Source organism: Callorhinus ursinus, unplaced genomic scaffold, assembly GCF_003265705.2.
Source record: "Callorhinus ursinus isolate GAN/ISIS: 27379988/994484 unplaced genomic scaffold, GSC_fseal_2.0 scaffold10, whole genome shotgun sequence".
NCBI lineage: Eukaryota > Metazoa > Chordata > Mammalia > Carnivora > Otariidae > Callorhinus > Callorhinus ursinus.
In genome coordinates this window covers 50679304-50705550 of record NW_027397072.1, presented here as the reverse complement: position 1 = coordinate 50705550, position 26247 = coordinate 50679304, and the positions used below count along the sequence as shown (strand labels likewise).

The window sequence follows — 26247 nt, the reverse complement described above, 5'->3', positions numbered from 1 at the left end:
CTTGCTCACGGAAGGCCTCGAATGTCAAGATGAGAGTTTGAACTTTATTGGAAATAGTGACTCTAACAGAGCTTACTGAGTTCGCACTCTATGCACTAAGAGCTATTAACGAATCGCCTCATTTCAGGTCTCTCAATGACTCTCCAGGTACTATTATTATCTCCAGATGACAGATGAAAAACTGAGTCACAGAGAGGTGAAGAAACTGCCCCTGGGTCCCACAGTTGTGTGAAAACATTTTTACATGGAGCTGTGTTGTGGAAATCTGGCAGCTGCAAGTCAGATGAATTGCAGAGAGGAGAGACCACAAATGGTTATCATAAGAGAGGCACCAGAGAAAGGTAACAAGAGCCTGAAGTCGAATACCAGCAGAGGGAATGGCAAGAAAGGAATGGATCCGAAGACTGAGTGGATGTGCTGGGCAGTGGCAGAGGGGAAGGTATCACAGATGCCTCTCAGCTACTGAGACCAGATGTCCTGGGTGGGTAGGTCTGTCCTCTGAAGACGCTGAGCCAGGGAGAGGCACGGATTTGGGGGGAAGAGGTGGAGCTCAGTTTTGGGGTATAGTGAATGCCTAAGGAGACTGTGGGGACCCGCCCCCCCAGGAAGGTTATCTCACAAGCACTGAAAACTAGCGACTTGATCTGTGGAAAAATAGTTGTTAAGAGTTTGCATCTAGGTATTGCTTGAAACTGTGGGAGTAAAGATAGATGATGGATGATTAGATAGATAGGAAGGGTGGACTAGACAAAGGTGCTTAGTGGACATCCACGTTAGGAAAAGAAAGGGGAGCCCACGGAGGAGCAATTCTCAGAGGTGGCAGAGCCAGGTAGGTACCTTGTTAAGAAAATGAAGGGAAGAGAGAGTTTCCAAAAGAAAAGGGAGTTGAAGTCAAATGCTGAAAATCCCACAGACAATTATGACTTAAAAAACCAGGAATTTCAAAATAAGAGTCCTGATGAGCATTTCAGAGAATGAAGGGAACCCCTTAAACTCTGCTCATGGGGGAGTACATGGGTACATTTCCAGAGACCAAACTGGCAATATGGATCAGAAGAGTTAAATACTGCATATCTGGAAATTATACTTCTAGAAATTATACCTCTAGAAATGTATATAGAAAAGGAATACTCTTGAAGATGCAGTAAGATGGAGCTATGGGGCTGTTGGTCAAAATTTTGTTTAAAATAGTGAAGGGGCGTCTGGGTGCTCAGTCAGTTAAGCATCTGCCTTGGGCTCAAGGCAGGTTTTGATCCTGGGGTCCAGGGAGCCTGTGTCAGGCTCCCTGCTCAGCAGGGAGTCTGCTTCTCCCTCTGCCCCTTCCCCTTCCCCTGCTCATGCTCTTTCCCTCAAATAAATAAATGAAATCTTAAAAAAATAAAATAGTGCAAATTTGTCAACAGCACAAATGTCCGACAATAGGGAATATTTAATGTGTACAAAGAGGACTGTGATTGGTAATAAAGGTAAAGAAGCAGGTTACAAAAACTGTGTGTTTCTCCCACTGCACCCCACCCCACCCCTTTTAAAGGAAGGAATATAGAGAAAGAACTGGAAGAATATAGTGCAAGAATCTCATGATGGTTGTTCCTGGATGGTAGGATATGATAATTATAATTTCCTTTCTGCACACCCATTTACCCTCCCTCCCTCCTTTGGATTACCTGTGTCTTCTATACTGACCCTGTCCAACAGAAATATAATGTGAGCCACATATATAATTTTAAACATTCTAGGAACTACATTTAAAAAATAAACAGATAAAATAACCTTAATAATATATTTTTAACCCCAATATTTCAGTGTTATCATTATAATATGTAATCAACACAAGAAAATATTAATGATATCCTAGATTTTTCAAAACACTCAGCCTTCCAAATCTGGTATGTATTTTACATTTACAGAATATTTCAGTTTGGGCCATCCACTTTTAAGCACCCAATGGCCATATGGCTTCCGTATTGGACAGCAAAGCTGTATAAAATTAATAGCTAACATTTATCAAGTGCTTACTATGTGCTAGGCACTCTGTAAACCCATTGGGTGGGGATTATAACTCATTCAATCTCAGGGTAACTCCTTAAGGTTGTTATGATTATTATTGCCTCCATAAGCGCATGTTGCTATTGTAATAACACCATGGTAAAAGTTTTGGAGCTTTTTTGCAAGTCATTTCCCCGATGGATGGGGGTGGAAGCCGAGTTGCAAAGGCTTATTGATTCAAGGGGAACTGAGGGAGTTAGAGATTAAACCTTATTCAAAACGTTTGATGGTGAAGAGAAGTTAGCAGAAACAGGAGGACCAAAGGCTTTTTGTGGGGTGGGGAGACCTGAAGGTGAAGTGGGCTAAAGAGGAGGGAGGGGGATGAGAGGTAAAAGGGAAATGGCCAAGAGATGTCCTCAGACCCAGCGCTCAAGGAGGACAACAAGGGCTCCGTTGGATAAACATGGCCTGGCCAGTGCTGGGGGGCATGATGGAGGCCACCGCTCCCCAGCTGGGGGTGGAGGTGGGGGTCATAGCGTGGGAGGCGGGGGGGGGGGGGGGGCGGGGGGGGGGGCGGCGGGGGGGGGGGGGGGGGGGGGGGGGGGGGGGAGTTGAACTGAGTGGTGAAGAATGAAGTTAGCCAGCAAAGAATCAAAAAGGGAGGGGATATAGGCTTGAGAAGTACTTGGTTACAAGACCAGATGACTGGATGAGGAAGATGAGAGAGCGAGGATCTGAGGACAATTCCCAAGTTTCCTGCATGAGCCAAGTCAGAGACCGGAAGGTTTACTGAGCGCCTCCCTGGAGTCACACATTGGTCCTGTGCACCACATACCAATCTCACTCACCCTCACAGAGGACCCACGTCATGCTTCCCCTTCCACAGATGTGCAAGCTGAGGCAAGATTATTGGCCCCACGTCTCACCATTAGTAAGTGGAAGAGTCAGGATTTGAGCCCAGATTATTCCAGAGATGGAGGGAAGGAGGAGAAAAATGTCGAGGGTCCAGAGCTAGGATCGGGGATCCAGGGGGGTGGGGGGTGGGGTGCAGGCAGGCGCTGAATGAAAAGGAAGCAGCTGTGTGGGATGGGAGGGCCCTCCAGCCTGAGGAAAGCAGGATCAGTCTTTGGGCAGAACTCAGCAACCTGGAAGGGAGGACAGGCAGGTGGAAAGGCAGGGTTGGGGAACAGAGGTGAGAGAAGGGGCAACAGGTTTGGTGTAAGGTGGGCTGCTGTCCACTGGTGAAGAAGAGGAGGCATTTGTGTACCCGATCAGCTGGGGGGCGGCAGAGGCAGAGACTGGCTGAGTGAAAAGGCCCAGGAAGAGATGGGGGCCAGGTGGGGAGCACTGATGCTAGATCCAGAACACAGTGGCAGGCTTAGAGGTGACAAGTTCTTCTATTAACCTACTGCAGAAAAAGTGACAATAGAGGAAGAGGCCCTAAGAGGAGCAGAAATAGAGGAAACTGGGTAAGGGATCAATATCTATAGAGGGAGGGAAAGGATGGAGAGAGGTTAGAGAGTCACAGGAGAGGAAAGCCAGAGAAAGGAGGCTGGGGAGAGGGAAAGGGGAGGGAGGATGAAGGTAGAACCGCCATCACCTGGAGTACCCAGTGCTCCCAGCACCCTAACCCTGTGACTGCCTGTCTGGAGAGTTAGCTGCAGCTGCGGGGGGGTGCGGGTGGAATGAGGATGGAACCTGAGCCAGACCAGGATCACTGAGCTGTCCCAGCTCAATCCAGACTGCGACCAGACTCAAGTCACGGGTCCTGTGGACTCTGTTTCTTCATGACAGCTAGATGTCAAAGTATTTCGCACGCACCACCACAAGGGAAGGTGTTATTATAAAGATCTATCAAGTTAATACGAATATGTATCCCCAGAACCACGCAGATGAAAACAGATGTGGCCGGTGTAGATGCAAGTCCAGAAATGGCCCGGTAGGTGGCCGGCTCTTCTACCTGCCCAGTTTAGCGAGTTCGCGGCCAATGTTCAGCCTCGCGGTGGGGTAGGAGGTGAGGGCCTGCGGCTGGACAGATGGTTCATCTCCGGCTGGGGGCGCAAGGCCCTGGGCAGGGTTAAACTTGCTCGGGCTCCTGTCTTCTCCGTGGCAGCCCCCTGTCGCCGCTGAGCACAGGCCCAGGCAATACTTATCCAACTGAATCCGCGTCCCCGTGGGGATCTTGCTCCAACAAAATACCCAGTCATCTCCTTCTATATAAAGCGAAAATCTCAAGCTGTGCCTTTGCCCAGCTCCGCACCCTCGCCCCCTTAGTGCTGTGGCCTGCTTAGGTCTCCACTCGGAGGAGCTCTCCCTTTCCAGGACTGAGGCTGAAGCAAAGGAGGAGGGGGAAGAAATAAATGAAAAGTCGGGGTGGGGGGTGGAGCAGCGAGACAGGGAGGGGGAACAGACAGCCTGAGACGGAAACCGGGGGGAGAGAAAGACAGAGAGAGAGAGAGAGAGAGGCCAGCCAGTATAGAGAGCCAAAAAGAGCCGGAGAGGTCGCAAAAGAGGCACAGGCGCTGGCCGCGGATTCGGTAACGATTCCTTCCGCAGGCGTTTCTGCCGCGGCTCCGCAGCGCTCGGCCCCGGGCTGCCCTGGACGCGCAGGGCTGCAGGGTGCGGTCGCCTCACCTCCCCCCTCTCACCGCCCCCTCCCCACCTCGCCCAAGGGGGCCGGAACGGCGTCGGCGCGCGGGGGCTTTTCGGAGCAGTCGAGTGGAAAATAGACTTTAACCCGCTTTGTGGCGACGAGGGCGCCCGAAGCGCTCTCCCGGACCAGGGCTCCCGGCACTCAGGCGGGCCACTCCCAAGACCCGGCCTGGAGTCCCTGCAGAGTCACGCGGCACGCGGAACCCCTGGCCTCGGGGCGCCGGCAGGCCCGGCCCGGATCTGCGCACCCGGCCGCGGCCGGGCCGCCCCGACTGACCCCGGCGGCGGCGAGGAAGCGGAGCGCGCTGCGGTCCCCTCCTTGCAGTGCGCTGGCAGGGTCCGTGTCTCAGCCTCCCCACCACCGCCCAGCGCCCTCCTAGGCCTCGGTGCGGTGTTTCCTGCGGCCTGGAAGGCCCGGGTGAAAAAGTTTGCGGAGTACTGGTTCTCCTCACTCTCTCACCCCCAGGAAATTATTGCAAGAAATGGAAACCTGACGGAGCAGAGTCGTCCGCTGCTCCGCGGTCGCAGGTGGAAGGTGAGGGTCAGGGGAAGCCAGGCGGCCGCTGCGTTCCCGGGATGGCTGGTGTGTGTATTCTTGGAGGAAGGGTCGACTTGCTCGGCCAGCTCCAAGTTAGGGCCCGAGGCCCGGGCCCGGCCTGGCCCGCCTGCACCTGACCCCCACGACGAGAGAAGGCGAGGAAAGCAGCAAATCGCCCTGCGCTGAGGCCCGCCGTCCCGGTGCGAGGAGAGCGCGGCCGCCGTGGCTGGGCCAAGGAGGTGCTTCCGAACCCGGATTTGCGGCTTGAGGTCTGCAAAGTGACCACTCCGGCGGCTCCTCTCGCGCTGTCCCCGGCCTGACCCCTTGTGCAAAGAACTGGGCGTCCCCTTTCTGGAGCTGTCCCTCGCAACACTCAGAAAACGCGAAACCTCACGAACAAGGCCGCGGCCCAGGAGACAGACGGTGGGTGAGCGGGAGGGCCCGGGAGGCCAGGGGAGCAGTGCCCTGGTTATCGGAGAACGTATTTACTAGGCAAAAAACACCCTCCCTCCACTCGGATCCAAGTTGTCTGAGAACTGAAACGACATCCCAGGATGAATTGGAGAGGGTTCAACTGAGTTACACATCGGGAAGTGGGGCTGGAGTTTCTACCAAGCCCCAGGCCCCTCGGACGCCTTCTTCGGCTCCCGCGTGGGCTGAGACGGTTGGGGAGGTCGCCAGACTCAGCTAAAAGGGCAGAGACGCGAAGAGAAGCCTGTGGCGAGGGGCGGGCGGGGGGTGGGGGGGAGGCCTAGATAGCCCGGCAAAGGCTCCAGTCCGCTTTTTGCCTCCGACTGCTGGCTCCTTCCCCACCCGCCGTCCCTCGCCCCGCCCCGCCCCGCCCCCCACCTTGGGGCAGGTGAGCGGCGGCCAATGGGCGAGCGCGGGGCAGGTGCCGGCTAACTCGCGCCTCGCAGCGCAGCGGCCGAGGCTGAGCTGGGCAGTGCTGGGAGGACCAGGGGCGGGGGTCTGTCCTGGCTGGACTCGGGAGGGAGGGGGCCGGGCTCAGCCCCCAGGCCGTAGAGGCAGCTCGCAGCATCGCACGGAACCCGCGCCAGTGCCCGCGCCCGGAGCTGCCCGCTCGGCCCCAGAGGCCGGCGCGCCTAGCTGCGCGCCGTGGCCCGACTCCGCGTTCTCTAGCTCTCACGCCCCTCGCCTCTCCGCGCCTGGCTCGCCGGCAGGGTCTGAGCGCGGGCGGGCGGGCGGGGGAGGTGAGGGGTGCTGGTGTGTGTGCATGTGCCTGGCTGGGTGCACACCCCGCACGGCGGCGGCGCCAGGACGCGGAGCGCTCCCCGGAGCCCGGCTGCCTCGCTCGGCTCTGGCGACCGCGACCATGTTCCAGCCCACAGCCAAGCGCGGCTTTACCATCGAGTCCTTGGTAGCCAAGGACGGCGGCACCGGCGGGGGCTCTGGCGGCGGGGGCGCCGGCTCCCATCCCCTGGCGGCGGCCGCCTCGGAGGAGCCACTCCGGCCCACGGCGCTCAATTACCCTCACCCCGGCGCGGCCGAGGCGGCCTTCGTGAGCGGCTTCCCCGCCGCCGCCGCCGCCGCCGCCGCCGCCGCGGGCGCCGGTCGCTCGCTATACGGTGGGCCCGAGCTTGTGTTCCCCGAGGCCATGAACCACCCCGCGCTGACCGTGCACCCGGCGCACCAGCTGGGCGCCTCCCCGCTGCAGCCCCCGCACTCCTTCTTCGGCGCCCAGCACCGGGACCCTCTGCACTTCTACCCCTGGGTCCTGCGGAACCGCTTCTTCGGCCACCGCTTCCAGGGTGAGTGCCCATGCTGTGCCCGCTTAGGCGGCCGGCGAGCGCCGGCGCTGCCGTGGCGCGGGGGAGGCTCGGGGGCGTGCGGGGCTGTTCAGAAGTTGTTGAAAGAAGGCTGTGGGGTCCGCAGAGGCCGACTCCCAAACCGGGAAGAGCCGCGCCGGATCCATATGCGCTTCTGGGGCGTTGGGTTCGCTCGCAGAGAGCCAGGTTGGGACCGCCAGGCTTGCCCAGAAACGGTGCGGGTTCGGACGCCAAGCCCGGGCGCCTCCATGGAGCCTCTCCTGATCCTCCCCGCGGCCTGCCAGAATCTCTCCGGGCTGAGCCAGTCCCAGCCCAGGGAGCGCAGCGCCCGCCGCCCCCTCCCTCTGCCGGGACTGGACCTGGGACCCTACTTCGCTCGCACATCCACCACCAATTCCCAGATATCCGCCCTCGCTGGCGCGTCCGAGCAGGGCAAAGTCCACCCGCGTGCCCCGGGTCTGCGGAGAGAAGGGGCAGCAGGAAGGGCAAACTGGAGAGTTAATGTTCAGTTTGGAGTGCTCCACCGTCTTGGGGTGTTTCTCACCAACCTCGACCCGACTTCTTCAGTCACAAGTGCCTCTCGGACCCAGGGCCGGGAAGGGTTGCAATAGCAACCGGCTTCCTTCGCCTTGCGCCTACCCGGCTGCTGCGGGACCGACGGCAGTCCTCCCAGGCAGGGGGCGGGGGCAGAGGGCTTATAAGGTCGTAGGCTAACCGAGCTCCCACGTCTTCACTGGGCAATAGGTTTGCTAATGAAGATCCCCCACTGGCCTTACAAACGCACACACGTTTCAATTATCTGACTTTCCTGAAGGAAAGAGAGTTGCATTTGCTGGAGTTCGTTTTCTTCCCTGAATTTGTTAAAGTTTGTTTCTCTTTTCTTGTCTTTTTTTTTTTTGAGTGGCCTTAATTTATGCAGTAATTGCTTTAGTTTCCAGTTTTATTTTGTTAGTGTAGACGGGACTGGACCTCAGCCTTTTGAGGTTCCATAACTCAGAGCAAGGTAACCCGGCTTTTAGTGAAACAAATGAAAAGGATATGGCTAGAGCTTCGGCTGCCAACCTAATCTGAGAATAAACCGCGGTCTACACAAAGTAAACCAGATGCTTGGTACCATTATTTAGATAACAGAAGAAAAATGATCTTTTGAAGCTTTGGCTATAGCTACTGAGCTGTTTCACGGAAAGCCACTTTCCTGGTCCAGTTTGTCAATTTGCTTAGTCCCATCTGACCAGTAGATACTGACCCAGCAGATCTCACAATATAAAAGACTGTAATTGCTTGAATAAGAATTTTTGTGGGCAGACTTGTCTCCCCTGCGATTTCAAAGATTTGCCCAAATCATGGGGTGAGGGAGGGAGCCTATGGTGTCAGCTGCTTTGGGCATGAGACCTGTCAATTATAACCATTGTTTACTGCTATAAATGAATGAAGTTTTATTCAAAACTGAGTAAACCGCCTCGGTGCTCCTTGGGCCCGGCCCAGCCTGGGTCTCAAAACCTGGCACCCATGAGCCGACCTGAGAGTCTCGGCTATTTCTGAACCGTCGGACCCGGGCAGTAGGGGGACCCGTGGTTAAGAGGCTGGTGCAGAGACAGGGGCTCTGAGGAGAGGGCAGAGCCGGTCCTAAGCCCTGCGGTCTCTGCTTATCCGGGGATGGCCTCCCCGGCGGCCCCGGCGGCGCCCTCGGCTTCGGACCCGGCGCCCCACGCCCTCCTCGCTGCTTTTCCCGCCTCTGGCCTCGTCCCCGCGGGCGCGGGCGCCGAGGGCCGGGGACACCTCGCGACAGATCCAGCTCCGGCTCTGAGCATTCCCAGCCAAGCGAGGCCAGATGAATTCTCCGAAAAAACCTTCTCAGAAATTGCCGCCGTTCTCTGAGCCATCAGTCCCGGCGGGCACGTTGTCGAGTTGCAAAAACGGTTGGATTTTTCTCTCAAGAGCCGTGTCTGGACGCGGAGATGGAGCCATGTGTGGCCGCATTTTTGAACTCGGAAATCCGTTGGACACGGAAGCACTTTTCCGACCCTGAGACGTTTCGGCTTTGGGTCCGGTCTTCGTCGCCGGTGGGGGACGGTGCGCGCCCCGGCAGCTGTGAGCCTGGCGGTCGCAGCGGGGCCTCGGGGCTGCGGGCCGAGCCGTCCCAGGCCCTCCGGCGCCGCGTTTTCTAGAGAACCGGGTCTCTGCGATGCTCATTTCAGCCCCGTTTTAATGCAAGAAACGAAACCCTACACGAACGAAAAGGAACATGTCTGCGCTCCGTGCGCAGCGCCCTCCGGCAGCGCGGGCCGGCGGGTGGGGAAGCGGCTTCTCCGCTGAGCTAGGCGGTGGAAGAGGAAGAGCCCACGCGGGAGGGTCTGGATCCGGCGGCGGCGTCCTGAAGCCGGTGGCCTTCGAGGCCTGAAGGGGAGGAGCCGGCGGAGACCGGGAGTTAGCCGCACTTCGGTGCCATTTCCCGGACTCAGGAACTTTCCAGACCGGGAACGGCGTCTGGAGGGGGCCCGCGAAGCCCCAACCCTCAGGGATCCGCGCTGGTAATGGGCCGGTGCTTCAAAGGGCGCCTTTGTTCCGGCAGGAGGAGGGGGAATGAGGTTACCTCCGCAGCTCGGCCAGCCTCGCCCACTCGTCGCCCCAGGCTCCTCCGCCCAGCCGGCCGGCCGTGGCCTCTCCAGAAGGGAGTGCAGGGGCGAGCGCCCGCACTCGGGATCGCTAGCTCCCACCTCCGGCCACCTCAGTCCTGGGAGTCTGTACTGCCAATCTTTGCCTTGAAAGGGCCTGCATCGCGAGGCTGGAGGAAAACGGGGTGGGGTTCAGTTCCTCCCGGCTCCCGGGAAGGCTAAGTCAGCCTCCTTCCACTTTCCCACCTCTCCTTGTCTGAAACGGACAGCCCACTGCCCCAGGCGAGAACTACTGCATAGAAACAGGCCACACTGGCCCCAGCCCCAAGCTTGTTCCCCTCTTGTGGTCCAGTTAAGGGAACCTGAAGCTGTGGTAGGGATGCTGAGGCCCCCTACCCATAATGAGAGGGGCGCAGGAACATCGGCCCCCAAAGCATCACTCTGTCCTTACAGAAACGTAGAGCTATCGATCAGTTTGTCCGGATAGTTAGTTTTGCACTAAACCCCCTCTTTCTTACAGGAAAAAAAAGCCTTGCTTCTTTTGAAATTCTATCTGTGATCACTTTTCAGTATCTTGAGTCATTTTCCTGCCCCTCGCTTCTTCATGGTTGGGTCAGAAGGACCCCTATATTTCTGCCCCTACATGTAGGCATAGACTGAAGGATACATTCTATCTGCCCCAACAGGACATGACAGTAAACCAAGCAACCTAGCTTTTTCTAAAATAGCCAGACTTGAGGCAAAGGGATGTGTGTATGTCAGAAGGACAGAGTAAGCTTGTTGCTTCCATCCTCCAGTTTGGGTTTATAAAGACAAACACAGAGAACACCACGCAAGGGACCAAACACATACTCTCAGAATTACAAAAGAGCCATCAAGTCATACACACCAAGGCAGACTGCAGTCCTGCTTTCTCAGCCACAGACTATCCTTGACACCCCTGCACCCCGTTCACTCCCATCTACAGGGTCTCTCCAGGCTGCCACCTCACTTTTGACCAGCCTGGGCCAGTTGAGCTGCTGAGGCCAATCCTGTGAACTTTGGGATGAGCGAGGCCTTCTCCCTGTCCAGCTCACCTGTCCAGAGGAAAAACCACTGTTGGGACTTCACCCAGGCTCAGAGTAATGCCATTTTTTGAAGCAGTTTAACATCAGCAAGAAGTGTCTGCTTCCCACCTACCTCTCCCACCTTTCTGTGGCCTTTCACACTGGTACCCACCTGAGATTTTCTCATTCCTACTTGGATCAGGCTCCTCCTTTCATTCCTTCTTTCCCTTCTCTGCCAGACCACCTCCCCTGATCATCTATTCCCTCCATCACCAGCAGTTAAACTTCCTCCAGTCAGGCCTAACAGCCCTGGGCCTGCCTCCACCTTGAAGGGCACTGGGCAGAGTGTCCCCCTCCATCTCCCCAGGATGTGATGCCACTCCCTTTTGTAGCTGCACAGATCCAGCCACCTTTTAAACGGGAAAGTGATTGTCAGGGGACTTTACCTCCCCTCTGGTAACCTTGTTCCAGAGAAGACCCCAGCAATACAGTTCACCTGTGTAAGCCTCCAAAGCCCAAGGACTTGGCAAAAGAAATGCCAGTCAGTTTCCACCAGCAGAGGGACATGAACAGTTACCTGGAGAGTTTTAGCAATAGCATCTCAATTACGTGCCCTTACTTCACTTACAGAGGTTATTTCCAGAGATGGAAGATGTCACTTGAGATCCAAACAATTGCCTTAAACAAAACAACAGGTCAAATTGGGTAGAACCAGTGGGCCATTTCTGAAGAAATTAAGTGGATCAGTCAATCTCAACAGCTAACTGTGTGAAAACATTCCTTCTAGGGCTCTTCCTTGTCAGTGGGTCAGGGGTACTGATATGTGCCACTGCATGAGAATCCACGGGTGATGTCAGGGCCTGTTTCACATCTGAGAGCATGTGTAACCAAGCCAGAGATTGTGTGAAGGCCTACTGGGGGGGAGGGGGTATTGAGCATGGGGCTGTGGGTGGAAGTTTATTTTGGCTTTTGTAGTTCCTGACCTCACCACCCCGGCCTTGTCCAACCCAGTGTCAACCCCTCCTCCTGCATGTAGGAGCTGAGTTCCCATGATGGCCAACATTTGCCAAGGGACAATCACACTCTTTGAAAATCCTGTATGGTAGATGGGAGAAAAAGACAGTAGGGAGGCTGGAGCATATATTTACACACGCCCATGCAGAAACCAATATATCTATATCTATATATATTAGAGAGAAAGATGACATCTAGATATTTATACACGTGTTTCTTCAGCACGGGACTATTCAGGGATGAAGCAAGGCCTTTTCCCACCAGAGAGCAGTAGGAGTCTCCTGGGGGGAGTGGGCTTTACCTGAAGGCCTGGGGGAGAGGCCCCGGGAAGGGGGAGGAAGAAGCCTGACCTTGGACCTTCAGGTGTTGCCTGGACACTGACTTAGTGGCTAGCCTATTTTTACCACTTGCAAGGTAGAGCCTGGGCCTGTTGGCAGGAATTTTCAAAGGGCTAGCAGCCTGAGCATTTTTAGCTGCATGGGTGGTTTTAACAGGTGTGAAAAGAGAGTGCCTTGGGTCCCTTCTAGTTCCTGAAAATGTTTGGCATGAGGTTGCTTAGCAGCCTCACTGTTCCCCTTATCACCTTCCTGACACTCAGCTCTGTCCCTACTCTTGTTGAGGGAGATAAGACAAGGTCAGGGGACAAAGAGAGCTAGGGGACTTCTCACATCTCCCGGCCCCGTCCGCTGCTCCAGGCGGTGTGGATTTGGGCCGGCTGGCGCCTCGCTAGGCCGGGGCCCTCCTCCTGGCCCAAAGAGTGATCCGCTGCTCGGCTTCTCCAGGCCTCCGGCGACCGACGGGGTAGCTCTGGAACCCTAGGGAAGTATTGGGGGAGGCGAGAGGAGTGGACTTAAGGAAGGAGCGGCACAAGGGAAAGGGGAGAAGTGGGGGTGGGAGTCCAGGATTGGAGAGGGTAACGGAGCGCCGAGGGCGTTTGCGAGCGGGGCCAGAGGGCCGAGCTTGGCCGGCTCCCGCGGGCGGCCCGGCGGCCGGGCTGCGGCTCACGGCGCCCCTTCTCTCTGTCTGTACCTGATGTGTTGCCGTCGGCGGCGCGGCAGCAGCGAGCGACGTGCCCCAGGACGGGCTGCTGCTGCACGGCCCCTTCGCGCGCAAGCCCAAGCGGATCCGCACGGCCTTCTCGCCCTCGCAGCTCCTGCGGCTGGAGCGCGCCTTCGAGAAGAACCACTACGTGGTGGGCGCCGAGCGGAAGCAGCTGGCCGGCAGCCTCAGCCTCTCGGAGACGCAGGTAATAATCACCCGGCCGGCGCGCGCTCGGCCCGCGAGCCCAGGTGGAGGTGGGGGCGGGCAGGTGCAGAGGGGCCCAGTCTCACGCCCCCGCCTTCCCCGGAGCCCTGTCCCACCCGGTTCCACAAGCCACCCTCCCCGCCCCCCCCCCCCCCCCCCCCCCCCCCCCCGCCGCGGCCCTCCCGCAAAGCCCGTCTGGAGAGCCCCTTCCCACCCGCTGCGTTTGGCCTCATGGAGGCCGCAGGACTTCTGTCAAGCTCTAAGGACCCACCAGGAGGTTGGAAGCAAAACCCAACCCAGCGTGCTCTCAAAGCCCATGGGAGGTGCCAGGTTCTCAGGAGGAGGCAGGGCGTGGAGGCCCACGCCGCAGTCACTCCCGAGCTGTCCCGGTGTCCACTGGAGCCGTCTCAGCCCTGTGGTGGCGGCCGCTCTTCTCCCGCCACTCCTCGGGGGTGCCCACGGCTCTGCGGGAGGCCCGGGCCTTTCCCCGCCCGGGCTTTGCGGCTGTTCATGGGCAGAGTTGGCGGGGGCCTCGGCTGCCCACCAGCGGATGTGGTGTGGGGAGAAAGCCCGCGTGTCGTCAGGCTATGAACATCAGAAGCAGAGGAATTAGCCAGACAGGGGCCAGCCCTGCTTGGGGTCCGTGGGTGGCGCTGATCTCTGCGCAGGCAGACTGGTGGGGCTCTGGAAACTGGTGTTTGGGGCGCGCAGACATGTGAGGCACCTGGGAATGGTGGGAAAGTAGATGCAGGGACTCAGGGACTGTGTTCACACGCTTGAAGGGCTGTTGAGTTGGGGAGGGAACGAACTCTAATGGCGTTGGAGAGGTTTTGACCTGGGTGAAATTACAGTAACCGAGTAGTATTTTTGTAATTGATAATTAAGAAAAGAAAATTTTAAAGAACTAGATTGGAGTTATAGGGAGGCAGATTTGGGTTTATTGTAAAGACTGCCATAAATAATTGCTGCCTGGAAACACCACCTAAGCTCCTGGTCCCTGGGAGTAGCCGCCACGCGCTGTAGGGGCCGGTTGCTGCCCTGGAGGCCGATTTCCGTGTCTGGATGGGCCTCGGGAGACCTTCTTCCCTCAAGTCCCTCACAGCTCCTAGATGTGCAAATGAGGGGGTTCTGCTCGCTGCCCAGCGGCTCCCACCCCGCCGGCTTTTTATCACCCTCTCCCCTTTCTTGCTGCTCTGGCCCCTACTACCTGCCATCCTAGTCCCGTGAGGAAGGGGAAGGGGGCAGCCTGGGGTCTCTGGGGATTAGTGAAGCTAGGAAGGGGGCCCAGTGGGGGAGTCCAGACCCTAAGTGCCTCCCCAGCTCCCCCGGCAGACATCACTCGCTGGTCCTCGCATCCTCTTTTGGTTTCTATTGTCAAGACGTCTTATCTGTCCAATGCCCCATTTCATCACATATTGCTCTCCTCTCCACTGTAGGACCCATGCTCTTTGGGCTGTTCTAACTGCAGAGATAAAGCGTACAAAACAACAGAGCTAATTTTTAAAATGTTTTAAAGAAATACATACTAAAAAAACAAGTTAATAAAATAATACCCTCGTTCCCTCCTGGCAAACAGTGTTTTAAAATTGTTGTCTAAAACAAGGTGTCAATTTAAGAATCGTGTTTATAGTTAACATCATTTAAAAAGTATTAGGTATTAAATTTTAATTGCAGAAGTGTAAGAAAACAAAATGGTTTATAATCCTCCCACCCACAGATTTAACACTTGTTGAAATAATGTCATTGTTTTTTAAACTTTCAATTTTTTAGCTCAGCGAGAGCATTTTTAATTAACTTTCTTTCAAACTGAATCTAGCTGCCTATTTGCTCCCAACAATGCCAGTTAGTAAATGTAATGATTGTTTCCTTCATTTTTATTATGTTTCAAACATATTTAAAACAAAACCAAATAGAATAATATAGTATATCCAGCTCAACTATCAAAACTCATGTCTAATCTTGTTCTATCTATAGATGAGCTGGTTTTAGCATATGGAACAAGAAAAAAAAAACACAATAGAACTATGGGAGGTTTGAGCCTGAGAAACCATCCTGTAGAGGCTCGTCTTTTCAGGTGAGGACTCTGAGATGGAGAGATGGACTGGGCAGAGCTCCCTAGGCGAGCAAATTGGATTTCATTATCTGCCTCCTTGCTGATTGACTGTGTGACCTTGTGTGAGTTACCCAACCTCTCTGAGCTCTGATTTTCTCATCTGGAAAATAGATTGTTTAAGGACTAAAGGCACCTAATAGGAACTGAAATAATATTAATTCTCATCCCCAGTCCTTCCCTTCCCTCTGTTTAAAGTAGTATGTATATCAAGTTAGTGTTACAGTAAGCCCCTCACCTGGGAGTCCTGACTTGGCCTAGTGTTTCTTCTGCCATAGCTGGTCTCCTCCATCACAGCTGTCTTTCTGTCCCTCGTGTAACTTACCATTAATTATCCATCTGTCAGTACTTACTGGGCAAGCCTACCTGTCATTTCCAACTACTGGCTATTTGTCAGGCGTCCGTCTCTACCATCAGTCCCCTACCATCTATTTCTGTCAGTATCTACATTTGTCTCACAGAGCTCTCCAGTCCGTCCTGCACAGATAGCTGTTTTGTATCTAGCCACGTACTTCTGTCTGATCTCATTCAACTGCCTTTCCAAAGCTGGTTGACTTATACTTCGTATTTTCTATTAATTACGGTCTTCTTCTTCCTAACAATAGCTCTCAGTTACCCAACTGCTGATTATTTCCTTATCCTCTATTCTGTTTCGTCTTCTGTGTATCTACCATCCATCTCAAGTCTCCATCTCTCTAGATCTAGGTAGCTACCGACAGATAGCATATTCGTATGCCTGCAAGTTCTTGCCTATCATGTCATCAGCTCTGCCTTTGTCTTCTTTCTGGGCCTCCATTGCTGTATCTGTAAGATTTGATGAAATGAACTCTGTGGTTCTTCCCAGCTCCGAGTTTCTGGCTCATCTATATTCTGCTTCTCTGTGTTTCTATATGATGCTTCCTCCAAGTTCTCAGAGCTCATAGTACATCTCCCGTATATCATAATACACATAGGACTTTGCTGCTGTGAAATTATCCACCGTGTCCACATGTCACTCTGTAGACTGGCTAGATGGATCTCTCGAGAAAATCTTAAAATACAGATTCCCAGGCCCCATTCAGGAGATTCTCTTAGGAGTTCCAGGATAGGTTCCAGGAAGTGTTTTTAAAACAGCTCTCTGGGTGATTCTGATGAACAACAGGCCAGCTTGGGAGCCAGAGGTCAAGCCTTCCTGTTTCCCTCTATACCCTAAGGTCCAGCTCAGTGACGAGCAAGGAGTCGATACCCCGTAAACACGTATTGAATGAATAGGCAAATTTCTTTTGATTGTACACATATCCATGTGTTAACTTTATCAGTCATTTCCCTTGCTTTCTGTAGTCACTGACCCCTCCCTGTCCCTCTGTTTTCTATTTTTCCCTTGCACTTTATTTTAGATGATCTAGTTTTATCCACCAGTTCATGGATAAAACTCCTGGTAGGGTTAAGGAAATCAGTGTGTGGGTCTTCATCCAGGGCCCAGGGGTCTCTGTATGCTCAAAGCTTTAGTATGGAGTGTTGGGAGGTGGGCCACCCAAACTTCTTTGTTGGGGCAGGTTAGTATGTTTGGTTGAGAGTTGGGTATTTATGCTGGGATGGCCACAGGTCAATCCAGGAAGTGGAGGGAGTGGTCCCGGGAAAGGGTTAGTTCTCCTTTCTGGCTCTGATTACTTTCTCCTCACTGCTATGGTGCAGCCTCAGAGTCTGACCCGGATGACTGGATGATGCCCATCTAAGCTTCAGTCCTGGTGGGGCAGACCCGGATTTGGGTCAGATCAGAGCTGTGAGTGGAAGTGTGAATGTGTGTGTGTGTGTGTGTGTGTGTGTGTGTGTGTGTGTGTGATGGGTGTGTGTAACATGTATGTACTACAATGTGGGGCACGTACAGGCAGTGTGATTGATGCCCAAAGGTCAGGTGATATCATATATACACATGGCGTAGAATGCAGCTCGGGTGCTTCTGGGCATGCGTGGGGGTGGCACATTAGTGTTATGGGGAATGAGAGAAAGCATTTGGTTGCTCCAGGCTGATCAATTGGTCAGTGTTTCCAGCTGCCCGTTCTGCTCTGAACAGTTTAGCAGGTGTTTCTTCACCTTCTCTGGCTTTGAGTTCAGTTGAGCCATGAGGGAAAGGGGTGTGGAAATGGAGTCCTTAGCCTTGGAGATTCCTCCTTTAGTGATGGGGGCAAAATGTAAAGTGTGCACACTTGTAGAATATGCACAATGAGTGACTGGAGTCTCCTTGTTTTTCTTTTGTTTTTTAATTTTTTTATTGTGACTGGAGTCTCCTTGAAGTCACAGCTGTGGGCTGAGGGAAGTGAGGGGAGACCTGCATGGGTGGAAGTTTCCCAGAAGACTTCAGGCCCAGAAGGCTTGGAGGGATGCATGGGATTCTAGGTTGGTGGGAAGGAAGGGGAGGGTTTGAAGTAGGTGGATTAAGACAGAGCAGGAGGTGTCAAGTCTGGCCACCATCTTGGGGCCCAAGAACAGGTGGGGAGGTCTTAGAAGGAAGGAGTGTATGGTTACCTGCCTATGGGTTCCCCCCCGCAGGGGAATTGATAAGGAGACTTCTTGGGGTCCATTCCTGCTCTGAAAAACTCTGTTTTTTAAGGGATGGATGAGAAGGAGATATCCAAATGACTTGAATTTTAGGGAAAGGTCAAGAGGCCTTTGTTACTAGCTCGCTGTCGGTTCTGAGATGGACTCATCTCTTCTCCAAGCCTTGGCTCTTCTCCAAGAATTTCTGCATCACTTAAGGTCCAGAGTCCAGTGGGAAGCAGGACAGGGCAGGGGAGGTAGGGAGACTGGAGTGGGTCCCTAGGGCCTAGTCCTGAAGAGGCAGATGACTCTGTGATGTCTCTCTGAGAGTGAGGGCAAGCATCCAGGATGGCCTGGTAGAGGAGGAGACAAGGCTTAGGATGAGTTGGGCTATAGTTGATGGGGAGTCAGAGGTGGCTTCCGTTTGGTGGGTCTAGCATGGCATTGGGCTTGACCCTGAGAGTGGGAGGAGCCCATATGATCAAGTAATAAGAAATGGATCCCCAGCAGAGGGGGGTATTACCTTGATAGGGTGTTTGAACTCCTTGAGGACAAGTATTCTCCTGAAAGTATGCAGGCAGGAGCTATAGACTCTTCCATTTGGGATGGGCTAAACTTGGGGACCAGTGGAAATGAAGGGATCCAAATCTGGGTCATTCAAATAGCAGGTTATTCAAAAGTTAAGTCTGAAATAATTGGCTGGAGCTGTAGTTTGCTTGTGTGTTAGTTCCTTTGTCCATTCATTTGCCCATTAATATGTGCACACCTTCATTAATGTATACATGCATCAGTCAGTCCTCTAATGCATTAATGCATGCATGCATTCATTCATTCATCCACAACACCTTCCTCATCCTGTTTGATTCATGCTGACCCTTGTGCCTCCCAACAATAAGTCTCCCTCCCTGCCCCAGATTCTCCCTAGGAGTGGTTAATCCAATCCACAACATGGAGAATTAAGAATTGACCCTTTGGAGAAGTGTCCACTGGACTATGCCTAAAATCTCTCCAGCAATTGCACCTCCCAAACCCCTTTTCTGATTAGACCTCAATCCCTCCATTGTTGATTTTCTTGGGCTCTCCAGTTCTGGCCTAGGCACCTCTTACCAATAGCACAGTGTGAGGTACTTCACCTGTGCCCACCTTGCTGAACAGAGTGGAACATGCCCACTGGGACTCCAGCGTAGACTACTACACTGCTTTGGTTCTCCAGGTTCCCACGGCCTGATGAGACAGAGGTTCGAGCAGGTAAATGAACCCACTGCTCGGGTCACTGTTGCTGAGACAGGGAAAACTAAGGAAGCACAGACAGGCAGTGGGGCACGTCCAGCCCAGGTACATCTGAGCAGGATTCTAAAGGCTAAGTAAGAGTACTCCAGGTGGGGTAACTCAGGCAAAAGTGGAGAATCTTGGAAGGATCTGGCTTCTCTGAAAAACTGAGACATTCAGTGAGGCGGGGACTTGGGAGGCCACAAGGAACCTCTCTCCAAACCCAGAGGAGTCACAGATGGGGGAGGGGTTCCTTCAGCCAATATCCCAGCTGTGCCTTCGGGGGCTAGTGTGCAGGTATGGTGGAGAGGCAGGTGCAGAATAAAGACAGCCTCGCAAAGCTAGCTCCCACAGAGCTGGGAGCCACTGCATGACCTGGTTCCTTTCTAGGGCCTCTGTCCTCCAGGGAAAGGGCTCTGGGGTGACCCCAGATTGCCCTGCTGGGTTCCGGAGGTGTCACTCTTGCCTCTTACTACACTCAGAGCCCAATTCTTTTTCTTTTTTCTAAATAAAAAATAACTATTAATTGTTATCAGTGATGCATTAAAGAAAAGTGGAAAGAAGAAAGAAAGGTCACCCCACACGTTAAGTACATTTCCTTCTAGTCTTTTTTCCCCATGCATAGATTTTGTTTTCCCATGGTTGTGATCACACTGTGCCCAAACTGTATCCTGCCCTTTTCACTGATATCATTAAGTCATAAGCATCCCCCTGTTATTACAGTCTTTGTAAACAGCATCTGGTCATTCAGCCTAAGGCTGTTCACAAGATAGCCAGTCTGCTTAGGGAGACAGTTTACCTCCCTGTTTCTAGAAAGCTGCCTCCTTGACCCAGGTTGTTTTCATGAAGAAAATATTCAGGATCACCTTTCATTTGGGTGTGCCAGGAAAGCTGGCCCTTGCCTGAAAACATAACATGTGCCTGGAGCTCCACCACTGATAACTTTCCTTCTTTGGGCCAGTGTTGTGGGGCAGGGTAGCAGGCTGGGTCCATCCCACTATAGATAAGTCTCCTTCCTGAAAGGAGACTTGGAGTGTGTGTGAGAGGGAGAAGGTGCAGAAAGGGGCCAGCTGTCCTGGTGTTGCCCAGAGCTTCCCCGGGTTGCCCCATCACTAGGCTGGGCACGCTTAGGCCTCGGCCAGCCCCTTGGCCTCTGAAGAATGCTGCTCCAGCCCTGTATCCAGGCCTGAGTCACACACATGCCTTGCATAGGCGCTCACCCACCGACTGGCTGGCATAGTGTCAGTGGGCTCTAGGATAAGGGGCCGGGACTGGGCAGGGGCCAGACGTGGTTGTGCTGAGAACCACCCAGAGCCCAGCCCGCCCTGTACCCAAGGAAAGATGGTTATGGGATCTAGAAGTTTTGCACCCAGAGTATCTACCGTTTTCCTTTGTCTGTCTGAGGTGAGACATGCAGGCGATGGGTTTGCACCCTGCCTTAGAGAAGAGAGAAGAAGATCCTCCTCTTACACCATCCACTGAGGCCAGGTGCCTCATTTCTTCCTGTCTCTGGATGGCTGCCCCCACCATCCAGTGCTCTAAAATTAAGGGCAGGGCAGACCCTGGGGAGGAGGTGCTATTAGGGGAAGCCTTGGATTGGGTGGGCTCCATGAAGTGGACAGGGGGTGGTATCTGGGAAGGCAAAGGTAGAGCGCCCTGGGCAGGAAAGTGCTCCCTGGGCCCTGATGCTGGGCCTGCTTTTGGCCGCCACTGCCTAGCTCTATGGCTACGGCCTGTGCCTTTCCGCCATTCTCAGGGACTAGCAGCTGCACTAAGGGTTGTCTTCTGAGGACTGCCGCTGGCCCCACCCAGGGTTCAAGGATCTTCCCTCAGCAGTCACTGATGCTGCCAAAACCAAGGTGCCCACCGTCATTCCACACACACAACTTCCCACTCACCACTGGCAAGGACACCAGGGGTCACCCAGCAGCAGCCGACAGCACCTACTGGCTTTGCAAATGAGCTGTCGATTTCAGGAAACCATCCACGTCTCATAACCCTGCCATCTCTGTGTCACCTGCCCCAGGGACCCTCTGGAGCAAAAGCCCAGGAGGTGCCCCGGAGCTGCAAGGCCCCCAGAAAACATCTCTCCTACAGATGAAGGACTTAAGCAGAGCAGGGAAGGAACTTAGCAAAGGATCAGCACCCAGGCCCACTTTTACCAACTCTGAGGATGGGGTGGGGGGATGGCCTGGCTCTGCAAGGCCAAGTAAAGAACCACAAGGTCAGGAGGAGTTGACAGATGAGTGAGGCTTCCTCCACAGTCCTCGAACACTAAGTCTAGTTAGGGAGCAGGGATAGCCCTCCTTGATCATGCATAAGAGGACATTTTAAAGGCTGTATCCTGGACACGGAGCAAATGCTGGGGGAGGCGGGAGAAGTGAGGGGTGATGAGAGATACGGCTAAATCTGGGGAGGCTTCCTGGAGGAGGTGAGCTTAGCATTGTTGACCTGTCCCTCCAAGCCCCCACCACCCATCACAGAAGACAGTTGTCTGCTTTTGAACCCTCCCCTTGTCAGGACTCTCACTGCCTGACACAGAAGCGGGGAGCCCTCTCTGTTTAAAGAGGAGCTCACTGCGATTTCTCCTATGGAACCTGTTCCCATATCTGGATGGGCTGTAGAGGCCAGCACTTTGGGGGCAGGAAGTTTAGAGCACTGCTCCAGGTGGGGCTGCAGACACCCCTCTGTCTGAGGAGGAGGAGGCCTCACTGGTGGGTTTCAGACTACCCTGAGTAGCTGCCCCCTGAGGGACCAGCCTTCCCACCTGCCCAGCTTCAACCTCTGATGTGGGATGGGGGGAATTCCACCTGCTCACAGGGTCCCCTGGAGAAAAACTGACTGACCTGGATGGTGTGTAAGTTGGAACCTTGAGTGGTACGGGTCTGTGACCCTAGGAGTGCTCTGGCTGTCCTGGGCAGTGCTCTTGGTATGGAGGGTTAGGTAGCCATGTCCGCTCTGCCTCTTTGGGCTGCAAAGAGCATAGGGTGGCCGGGGGTGGGCGGCACATCAGGCCCACAGGGTGCTCATCAGGACTCATGCGATGGCTTTTCATACGTTCGCCTACTTACTATTTACCTCACCTCGTGAAGGAGAGCTTATTATCTCTTCTCTAGAAGGCGGTAGGGACCTGGGTCTGCTGGGCTCCTGAGCCTGTACGCCTCCCCTCTACTGTGCTGTGGCTACGGGATGCTCGGCAGCCCCGTGATGGCTCCCTTTCCTTTCTGAGAGGGACTGGAAGATGGCCCCTCTTGGCCCTCACTCTGCCCTCTCCCTGCCCCACCTCCCTGACATCTGGAAGAGTAGTCTTTCAGACCCAGCAGGTGTCGCGGGGCCAGAGGAGAGGCCCTTGGCCTTGGTTTCCCCATCTGGCTCCCAGCTCAGCCTGGGTGCTGAGACCCCAGTAGCTGCTCTGGGGGCCTCCTGGGTGTTTCTTACTTCTGCCCCTCCCTCCCCGGCCCAGGTGAAGGTGTGGTTCCAGAACCGGAGGACAAAGTACAAGCGGCAGAAGCTGGAAGAAGAGGGGCCTGAGTCCGAGCAGAAGAAGAAGGGCTCCCACCACATCAATCGGTGGCGCATCGCCACGAAGCAGGCCAATGGGGAGGACATCGATGTCACCTCCAATGACTAGGGTGGGCAGCCATGGATCCACGAGGGCAGAGCATCTGCTCGCTGCTGGCCAGGACCCCGGGTGGGCCCTGCTGGACTCTGGCCGCTCCCCCGCCAGGCTTCGGGGAGGCCTCGAGTCACGGCCCCACAGGGCTCGGAGCCTGGGGCCACCACTGACAGAGGGACAAGAAATGGGCTGGCTGAGGCCTGGGACTCCTCCACCTTTTCCTCAGAGAGCCCGCCTGCGTGGGCAGGCCGCCGGCCACAGCCACTCTCCACTTCTCTTATCTCCTGCGTTTCTGTTTTAATTTATTTTCCAGGCACCCGCTGTAGTTCTTAGTGATCCCCCTGTATCTCCCTTCCCTATGGGAATAATAAAAGTCTCTCTCTTAATGACATGGGCATCCAGCTCCACCCCTGGAGCCTGTGAGCCCCGGGGTGGGGGTGGGGTATTCCGGCTCTGGGGACCAGAGGGGACTGGCAGAGCAAGCTTGTACAGCGCCTGGGAGCCTGGGGTGGGGCCTGGGAGACTCAACTCTGTTGGTGGTCCACCCTGGTCTCTAGCTCCAGCTCTAGAGCAAGGGAAACTGAGGCTAGACATGGGGAAGGACCACCCTGTGTCTTAAGGGAGGCTATCTATGCTCTGGTCTTTCCAAGCTTATTGAGCGGTGGGAAACGCCCATGTGGGTCAGGGGAGAGACCGAACATGCCCACTTCTGCATGCTGAGAGACTCTGGTGGCTCCTCTTGGCCCTCACTCTGAGGAGAATTGAGGAGAAACTAGAAGAAAAAGGGAGTATTGGGAGCTGGGGGCAGAGCACCATTCACAGAAGTTGACCATCCCAGCCCCACGTCCTGGCCCCACCGGGATGCTCATCCATCCCCGGAGAACCCCCCCGCCCCGTGCAGATGAAAACTTCTGAGTTGGGGTGTAAGGCTGGAGCCTACAACCGGTCCCCAAGGACGCAAGGCCTCTAGCCGGGAAAGAATAACAAGGCAGGGCTCGACTGAGCTCTTTAGTTCATCTGCCCTTCTGCTCATCCACTTGCCTTTCCTGCTGTCACACATCAAGGTTTCCTTCATCCTTAAAAAGCAAGACCTGTCTTCCTAACAACGTTTCTCTTACGACGTCCAGACCTGTCTCCACTTCTTCACCTCCCATGTGCTCCCCAACCCTCTCACCAATCACCAATTCCCGCCACCCGTGGGGGCCAAACTCAGCTGCCGCCCGTTTGGCTTCACCTGTAGCCCGCTCTTCCGGCCATTCCCTCCTTGACTCCCACACCCCCCTCTGCCTTCATTCCGGTGCCTCTGACACCGTCCCCTGCCTCTCCAGGTCTTCCCGTCTTGTCCTGGCCTCGTCGCCCCTGTCCACTGCAGGGCCAGCCCTTGCGCCTCCTGCCTCTTCACTGTGCCCTCCACCTGGGGCTTCACATCCATGTGCAGGACTTCTCCTGGCGCCCTGGGCTCCCTGCAGGCAACCTCTGCCAAGCCGCAGACCCACGAAGCCCGCCGCCCACATCTGCTGCACTCCAGGCCTCCCGGCACCTCGAACCCAACACGTTCACAGCTGACTCATCTCCCCACCTGTTCTCCTCCAGGATTGCCCACCTCGGCAAACGGCCAAGATTTCTTCTACCTTGGGAAGCAGTGTACATGGCTCCTGGGGGGTGGGGAGGGGAGGGAAGGGAAGGAGTGGTATGTGTAATAATGTGTGGATGTCAGAGATGAGGCCCCTGCATACTGTGGCTAGGGTTCTCTTCCTTGAGCCCACAAGGACTGTGTCACACTCATCCTAAGCCCCCCACCCTACCCCCATTTCTTTCCCAGCCTTGGCCTCTGCTACCTCACTCCTGGTGCCCTCTGCTTCAGTCTCGCCCATGTCATCCCTGACCCCCTGTGAGCCATGGGTTTTGCCTGTGCTGTGCCTTTACTCATGTTTCTCTTGGCTCCTGGAATGTGCTGGGGGCTTGATCCATGTTGACGTCAATGTTGAAGACTTGCCTGGGGCACGTGCAGGGATCCAAGCACGGAAGGTCCTTTTGCTGGGACCGTCAGCATCTCACTTGGGTCCGGTCAATGCTAGAAACCAAAGGGCTTTTTCCCATCCCAATGGCCCTCCCCATCCCAATGGCCCTCCCCACCCCATCAACCAGGAAACACATTCCCCACATCTTGAAAGTCCTAACCTCAAAGCGCATTGTCTCACTGCCAAGCAGGTGGATAACCTCTGGGGAGCATGTACCCACAAGTGGGCTGAGGTGGAGAAGGGGAGGTGTCCTTCTGGCACTGGTGGGGGCAGAGGAACGGGTGAGCTGTTCCTCTCAAGAGTCTCTCACTTGGTGGGGGAGGGGGCGCAGGAGGATCCCAGCAGAGTAGCCCCTGTCATCCAGATAAAGGGCTGGAAAGGACCCAAGGAAACCTGCCAGTCTTCCTAGGCCAGGCCTGCGTGGGGCGGGGCGGGAGTCCCCACTGCACTCCCTCCACCCCCCCCCCCCGTGTTGTGCCTCTCCCTGCAGACGGTAAATATTGGTGTTGTGACTTCATTAATAAAGGCTTCTGTGAGCCTGAAAAACATGGAATCAGGATGAACTATTTTCTGAGCTGCCGGCTTGCCAGGTTTGCTAATTTGGGAGTTTTTGGGCCCTCTCCAGGGAACAAACCAAAGTTTCTCTTGAAGAGACACAGATGCAGCCGGGAAGGGGAGAAGAAGCTGAGGAATGATGCTCCCGTCCCTCCTTTGACTGCTCCTTCCTCTTGGAGATCGGGGCCCTGCAGGTGGACGGGTGGACAAGGGCTGCTTGGCCAGGCGTTCCCCAAATGAGCCTGGCGATGTCATGTCCCCCCCCCCCCGCCCCCCCAGCTGGGCTGGCCTCCCAGGCCCTGCAGAGTCAGACGGCTACGGTACTGATGAACAAGAGACAACCCCACGCTGCATGTGGCTTAAGTGGAGGGAACACGGTACGGGGCAGCTGTTCTTAACTCCCGTGGCCCAAGCCATGTGCCTCAGCTTCGGGGAATGATCTTCATGCTCCTCTCGTCCACGGAACTTCCCGAGATTAGTCCCCACAACTCTGTAGCTGCATGGCTTGTGATCTTAGCATCTCTGCGCTTGGTTTTCACCAACTCCTCCTCAGGGGTGCTGTGACTGCTTCCCATGGGGCTTCACGGAACCCGTGCCTAGTGAACTGGGTTCCGCCCAGGAGGGAGCCAGGTGGGGGCCGGCAGGCCTCTGCTGGAGCCCCTGCTCCCGGGCAGCCATGCAGGGGGAGGGGCAGGGAGGCCAGCAGGCTGAGTGGTGCAGGCCCAGCCAGCTTTCCTGTCAGACAGGCGCTGCCAATGCGGAGCCAGACATCGGGAACAGGTTTAACCAATTACCCGAGCGCCCCATCTGCTGTCTGGGGTGTGTGTGAGGGTGAGTGCATGTGAGGGTGTCTGGGAGTGTCTGGGAGGGCTGTGGGCGTGTGCGCGCGACTGTGACTGTGTGGGTGTGTGTGGGCGTGCGGCGGGGCACGTGGGCGGGGTGTGCCGCCTGTCCCCGTCATACCCCCTCATTTGTCAGGCTGTGGCCACCAGCTTAGGGTCTTCCTGTCTCCCCAAGACCCGGGGGTCTCCATGAGCAACCCACCCAGCGCCCCAGGCCCCCATTCCCCACTCCCCTCCTCACCACTCTCACCCCCAGGGCTTAACGAGAGCCCGCAATCACGCCTTCTTCCAAATCGCACATTCAGATGTCTTTTCCTATCAGACCACACGTTCTTCCCGCTCACTCGCTCAATTTCCTGCTACATCCGCGCTTTGACCTCCTCACAGGCTGCTCCTGGCCACAGGCCCCTCTGTTCTCTCTCCCACATCCCCTG

General features: G+C 55.2%; 2 protein-coding genes across 2 annotated transcripts; one reads left to right on the top strand and one right to left on the bottom strand.

The window, feature by feature from the left end:
* Positions 1-5032: 5032 nt before the first annotated feature.
* Positions 5033-25145, top strand: EMX1 (empty spiracles homeobox 1). Its single transcript, XM_025867649.2, has 4 exons — positions 5033-5268; positions 5345-6945; positions 12700-12884; positions 22243-25145. Exons 2-4 carry the CDS (start codon positions 6411-6413, stop codon positions 22408-22410), a joined length of 888 nt encoding a protein of 295 aa, XP_025723434.1. The 5' UTR covers positions 5033-5268; positions 5345-6410; the 3' UTR covers positions 22411-25145.
* LOC141373599 (uncharacterized) lies at positions 7442-12823 on the bottom strand. The gene is made up of 4 exons (XM_073897548.1): positions 12668-12823; positions 12307-12453; positions 11253-11302; positions 7442-9748 (listed from the first exon to the last, which is right to left on the bottom strand). Coding segments are annotated over exons 2-4 (612 nt in total). The 5' UTR covers positions 12309-12453; positions 12668-12823; the 3' UTR covers positions 7442-9188.
* Positions 25146-26247: the final 1102 nt, after the last annotated feature.

Excerpts from the sequence above, each read along its gene's own strand:
- EMX1 (XM_025867649.2), top strand. The coding sequence starts at position 6,411 with ATGTGCCTGGCTGGGTGCACACCCCGCACGGCGGCGGCGCCAGGACGC. Across the intron at positions 6,946-12,699 it reads CTTCGGCCACCGCTTCCAGG|CGAGCGACGTGCCCCAGGAC; the intron begins GTGAGTGCCCAT and ends GCGCGGCAGCAG. Across the intron at positions 12,885-22,242 it reads TCAGCCTCTCGGAGACGCAG|GTGAAGGTGTGGTTCCAGAA; the intron begins GTAATAATCACC and ends TCCCCGGCCCAG.
- LOC141373599 (XM_073897548.1), bottom strand. Across the intron at positions 9,749-11,252 it reads CATCTCTGGAAATAACCTCT|CCTCGCGATGCAGGCCCTTT; the intron begins GTAAGTGAAGTA and ends GTTTTCCTCCAG.